The sequence below is a fragment of the Phoenix dactylifera genome, unplaced genomic scaffold, assembly GCF_009389715.1.
Source record: "Phoenix dactylifera cultivar Barhee BC4 unplaced genomic scaffold, palm_55x_up_171113_PBpolish2nd_filt_p 001944F, whole genome shotgun sequence".
NCBI lineage: Eukaryota > Viridiplantae > Streptophyta > Magnoliopsida > Arecales > Arecaceae > Phoenix > Phoenix dactylifera.
In genome coordinates, this window is record NW_024069228.1 from 18,911 (window position 1) to 24,187 (window position 5,277).

The following is a 5,277-nucleotide window of genomic DNA, read 5'->3' on the forward strand; positions in this document are numbered from 1 at the left end:
AGCATCGGATTCAAATGAAGCCATAAACCACCTTCCAAAGCAGCAATAGATGAATCATCATTTAAACAATATAATTGCATAATTGGCGCTTCAAACCAATGTTAACTCTCAACTGATTCAAGGAACAGATGCCTACCAATTAGCTAAAGATATTGATTCACTAAAGATATTGCCAACCCAGATCGTCCAGCACGTACAGTTCTGCCCACACGATGGATATAATCCTGTTTTGCAACAGGACACAAGAGGCAATGAGTAAGTGATTACAAGAAAAAGAAAAGCCAACGTTCAGAAATCATCTTTAGAACAATTGACAGAGATGAGAGGTGCACAAAAGTAGGCCTTCTGTTTATTTGGGAAATTTTTTCATTCGAGAGTCCAAGAAGCATAAAAAATGATATCAGGATCAGGAAAATATGATACAAGTAATCACTAGATTTTTAATCAGTATAAACTAACATTTAATGCACTATGAACTACAACAAAGAAAGCTGATTTTTTAAGCATAAAAATACAGACATGTAACACATTGCTTGACAACAATATGGTCTATGATTAATTAGTTAAAAGTAGAAATGACAAAGTCAAAAGAAACTGTCATCGTTATCACAATATTCACTCAAATGTAACTAAAATTAGCAATTACAGAAGACTGTAGAAATTACAACTGTGCATCACCCAAGCTGAAAATGTGTCAACCCAGTCTACACAAAAATAATCCGACTAAATCTATACTTCATAACTACTGAAGATACAGAGTAATCAGAATTTTTTCAACATTAAAAGGTGCACCATCTTTTACAACACTGGAAAGCTTAGTCTACCTAAGCATGTGGTCTAAAGTCAAAATGCAGCACATTGACCCTCTCAATGCATAACTTCCTGATTAAAAGAAGATCTAAAGTTTGTTCTCAAAACCAAGCTCCAATGACCAAATTGAGTGATACAAACCTTAGAATTGCTTGGAATATCATAATTGATAACCACATCCACCGAAGGGATATCAAGACCTCTACTAGCCACATCCGTGCATATAAGAATGTTACATTCTCCAGCCTTGAACTTGTTCAAAGCTCCCAATCTCTTGGCCTATCAGAAACAGCAATTGAAAAGAGTGTCAATGATGATTCATCTTACAGTTGCTCCCAAATGCAATGTAAGGTGGCATCTACATCAACTTCACATTCCATATCAGGATCCTATCCTTCATTGCTACCGTCCTTTCTTGGCAACAAATCACTAGCAGTTGGAACATACAACAAATTATTCATTTTAACCAAGCTTTTCCTCGTTACAACAAGTTCAAATGGTACACTGCTAGAAAATCTTGAAATTCTATACAAGCTTCAAACAATTTACTTAGCCTAGCTACTGGCTTGCCGCTGAACCTTTAATTCATAACAAATTTCTAAGGTAGGTAGCTCTTGGCTGAAACTATCTACCACAAAACCTAAATTGACAGAGAGAGCACGGAAGGAGACCTAATCATATTTTGTAAATTGTCCCGCAGTTTATGCCCATGGCGAATAAAGATCTGATCCTAAACAATAGGAAGAAGACTAAATGAACGTGACCACAGTTTAAACCCATGCTTCAAATCCTCAGACTTTAATATATTACATACCAGAGAGGAAAATCGCAAGGCTTAAAATAAATACATGGTTGAGGATACTAGGATCACTTACCTCAGATGACGGCGAGGTCGACGGTGGCCGAGTAGCTAGGGCTCGGGATGGAGGATTGATGTCGGCGCGCAGCTAGGGCATCGACCGAGAGAGGATGGGCAGCAGGAGGAGGAGGAGGAGGAGGACGAGCAGCAGCAGCAGGAGGAGGAGGAGGAGGACGAGCAGCAGGAGGAGGAGGAGGAGGAGGAGGAGGAGGCTTACCTCAGAGGAGAAGGAGGAAGACGGCAGCGGGGAAGCACCGGCTCGCGATGGAGGTGGGAAGTCGGCGCGCGCACAAGTAGGGCATCGACCGATAGAAAATGGAGGAGAGGGGGCTGGGCGAATGGAAGGAGGAAGACGGCAGCGGGGAAGCACCGGCTCTCGATGGAGGTGGGAAGTCGGCGCGCGCACAGGTGGGCATCGACCGATAGAAAATGGAGGAGAGGGGGCTGGGCGAACGGTTGGGGGGTTTGATGTTTTCTAACGACGCTTTTATGCGTCGTCGTCTCTAAATCTTTTACCAATGCTTTTAAGCGTCGTTGTATCTATACCTTTACCGACGCCAGGAGAAAGCGTCGGCAAAGGTTGGCGCTGAGCCAAACTTTCCCGACGCTTTCCCCTAGCGTCGGGAAAAAAGAGTCGGCAAAACTCATATTTGTTGTAGTGTCTCGAGCTTCTTGTTTTTCTGAATTAGCTTGTTGATGACCTCTCTTCAATGCGAAGAGTTTGGAGGATCATGCCCCTGCAAGAATCCATGACCACTATTTATCTGCAGCGAAAAGGATGAAGAAATCAGTCAACAAGAATCAATTGGGTGTCAGCGAGGGATTATCAGTAGTCCAAGACAGGGTTGGGTGGAGAAAGTTTGGAAGTTCGGGTTGAAGCATTGACTTGATGGTCTGCTGTGTCTGTCTAAACACCAGTAGATAACGAAAAGAGGGCATATCCCTCCCGTTTCATTGAGATAATGAAACATTTACATCGGGATCTAAAAAAACTCTCATCTTTAGATCTTATTTCAATCTAGACAAAGTTTCACTGCAGCTGCAAAGATGGTTGCAAGCACCATTTGAACATCTAAAAGCGGAAGAGAACAGCGAAAAGCAGCACAAATTACTGGCCATGAGCTGAGGCATCGTCGCTGGAGGCTGCTTCTACGCTCACAGTCCCGAGAGTCAGACCGGACTCGAACAGCTTTTGCTGCGTGATGGCGTCCAGCCTTCGAGCCATCTCCGGACTCATATGATTCTTCCAATCTCCCCCACCTCCTTTCCTGAAGAAAGAATCATTCGTTACAACGAAGCCAGGACCTCCTTGGGTTCCCACCTTGTTTGCTTCCAAGCTCTTCAGTTTCTCAAAGCTACAAAGCTTTACAATCTCCTCCACCACCCCTCCCTTCTCCTCCTCTTCGGTGAAGGGGCAGCCCATGAACTCCGCCAACCTCCTCACGTTCCCCACCGGCTCATCCATCATCTCCTCATACTTCAAGAACAGGACCCTCTCAGGGCTCCTCAAGCTCGCCCTCCAGTACTCCAAAACATGGTCCCACATCGCCCCAAAGGCGCTGGTCCCCTCACAGAACGCCTCGAAGGCTTCGGCGAACGGAGTAGGCTCCACGGTCTTCGGCCTCGACTTCTCTCTGAAGTGCCACATGGAGACCAGTGTGTCCTTCGGGTCACGGCAGATGTATACGAACCGGCAGCTGGAGCTCGTCATCGAGTCAGGCAACAGTGAGTGAGGCATGTGGATGGCGAGGATTCTCGGGGAGGGCAAGGCTTCTATCTTGGAAATCAGGCCTTTTTGGAAGCATTCCTCCACGAGCAAGACACAGTCGTGTGGGTTGAAGCTAAGAAGAGGGTGGTGAGCCAGAGGGTACTGGGTTCTGGTCATGGTGGCAAAGCTGAGAGCTTTAAGCCAGGTGGTTCCGGACTTTGGGTAACTCACGACGAAGATGTCGTCGGGGCGAGCCTTGAAGTTTTTCTGGATGGCCATTACGCTGGGGAGACCGATCTCAGGGACCCAAAACCCTTGGTATTTTCGGGTGCAAATCGGTCCCCAGCCCCCCTTGGGCAGGGTAGAGATGAAGTCGCTGCAGTCTTGAGGAGGTCGGGCCGGGGTTTGATCCTCCTCCTCCTCTTCTCGTTCCTTGTGTGGAAGGGCGCCGCTGGGGAGAGAGGGAAGCATGGCCATGAGGGAATTAAAGAAAGTATCACCTTACTCCTCTCTTGGGTTACTCCTAGCGAGGATATCTGATAAGGTGTTCTTATAGAAAACTATACTCCCAGTGGTGTTAGGTGATACAACCTGTGGTCCGAATGGTTAGAATTATGTGTTGGAAAAGTCCTCACGCTCATTTAAGAATTCATTTCAAAAAATATTTTTAAATTAAAAAACAAAAGGGACCGTGACAATTGTACGCATAGGTTGTGCCCACCGCTTGAGCTCTTTGGTAGGTTGGCTGCATGCTCCATTGGACTGGCAGGCTATCCAACCCGGGAGCATGTGAAACGTTTGCTTGGCTATCGCTGTCTTGCATTCTTTAATTTCTTGTCTGTTATGGGCCCAGACGCATTCACCTGCAGGAGAAACCAATTTAAAAGATGATGGAAAATATCTCCTCAGCTCCTTTCCCCAGTCTAGTCTAGCTAACCCAATGAAACCGTCCAAAGGTTTCCTTCCTGTTTCCATTATATAAGTGTATTCCCAGTTTACCTACCAACGTTTCCACCACCCTCAGCAACCCCTCGCCCTCTCACAGCTCCTTTGGTCGAAGAAGCTACCACCCATACAGCTCGGGATGCTATCTGCCCTTTTCTCCTCCTTTTTATATTCTTTATGCACACGGTCGGAGTACCGCTGCACAGTAAAGGCTGCAGTCACCTCGCCGTGAACCCACGCTGCTGCCTAAGGCCCTGTTTGGGAGAGCTTTTGGAGGGCCAAAAAGTACCAAAATTACTTTTAGATAAAAAATGGTGTTTGGTAAAATTTTCAAAAAGCTGTTTTAGCTTTTGCGGGAAGCTGAAAACAGTTTTTAGGGAGAAGCTCCAATTTGGAGCTTTCCGAAAACGTTGTTTTCAGGTTTGTCGGAAAGCTGTTTTTTGGACCAAAATACCTCATTTAAATCATACTTTTTTTCCTCAAAATTCTCATCCCGACTCTTCCTCTCTCACCCATCCTCTCTCCCTCTCTATCTTTTTCTTCCTCTCAACGCCGCCACCTCTGTTCCTTCTTCCTCTTCTTTTTTTTTCTTTTTTCTTTTTGTTTTGCGAGCTCGTGGCTGCCTACGGTGGCAGCCACCATGCCGGCCACCACCTATGGCCGACGACCCCTCTATATTTCAATGAAATAAAATAATAAATAAATAAATAAAATAAAATAAAAAAAATAATGAGTGAGTGGCAAATAATCTGGTCTAAATAAATAAATAAATAAAAATATTAGTAATTATTTAACCAATTTTATCACCTAGCTAGAAAATTTGTTAGAGAGATAAATGATCATTAGAAGGATGAAAAATTAATTTACACTAATAATTATAATATTTTATATATTTATTATTGTATTATACTATAAATATAATATAATATTACATTATAACACAATACATTGATAT

At 44.2% G+C, this 5,277-nt stretch overlaps 1 protein-coding gene across 1 annotated transcript; it reads right to left on the reverse strand.

Moving 5' to 3' along the window:
• Positions 1–2,777: 2,777 nt before the first annotated feature.
• On the reverse strand, positions 2,778–3,656 carry LOC120109242 (flavonol 4'-sulfotransferase-like). The gene has a single exon (XM_039122991.1). It carries the CDS (start codon positions 3,654–3,656, stop codon positions 2,778–2,780), a length of 879 nt encoding a protein of 292 aa, XP_038978919.1.
• Between the last annotated feature and the right edge of the window lie 1,621 nt (positions 3,657–5,277).

What these genes read in the sequence shown, in the direction of transcription:
- LOC120109242 (XM_039122991.1), bottom strand. Translation starts at nt 3,656, where the DNA reads ATGGCCATCCAGAAAAACTTCAAGGCTCGCCCCGACGACATCTTCGTC.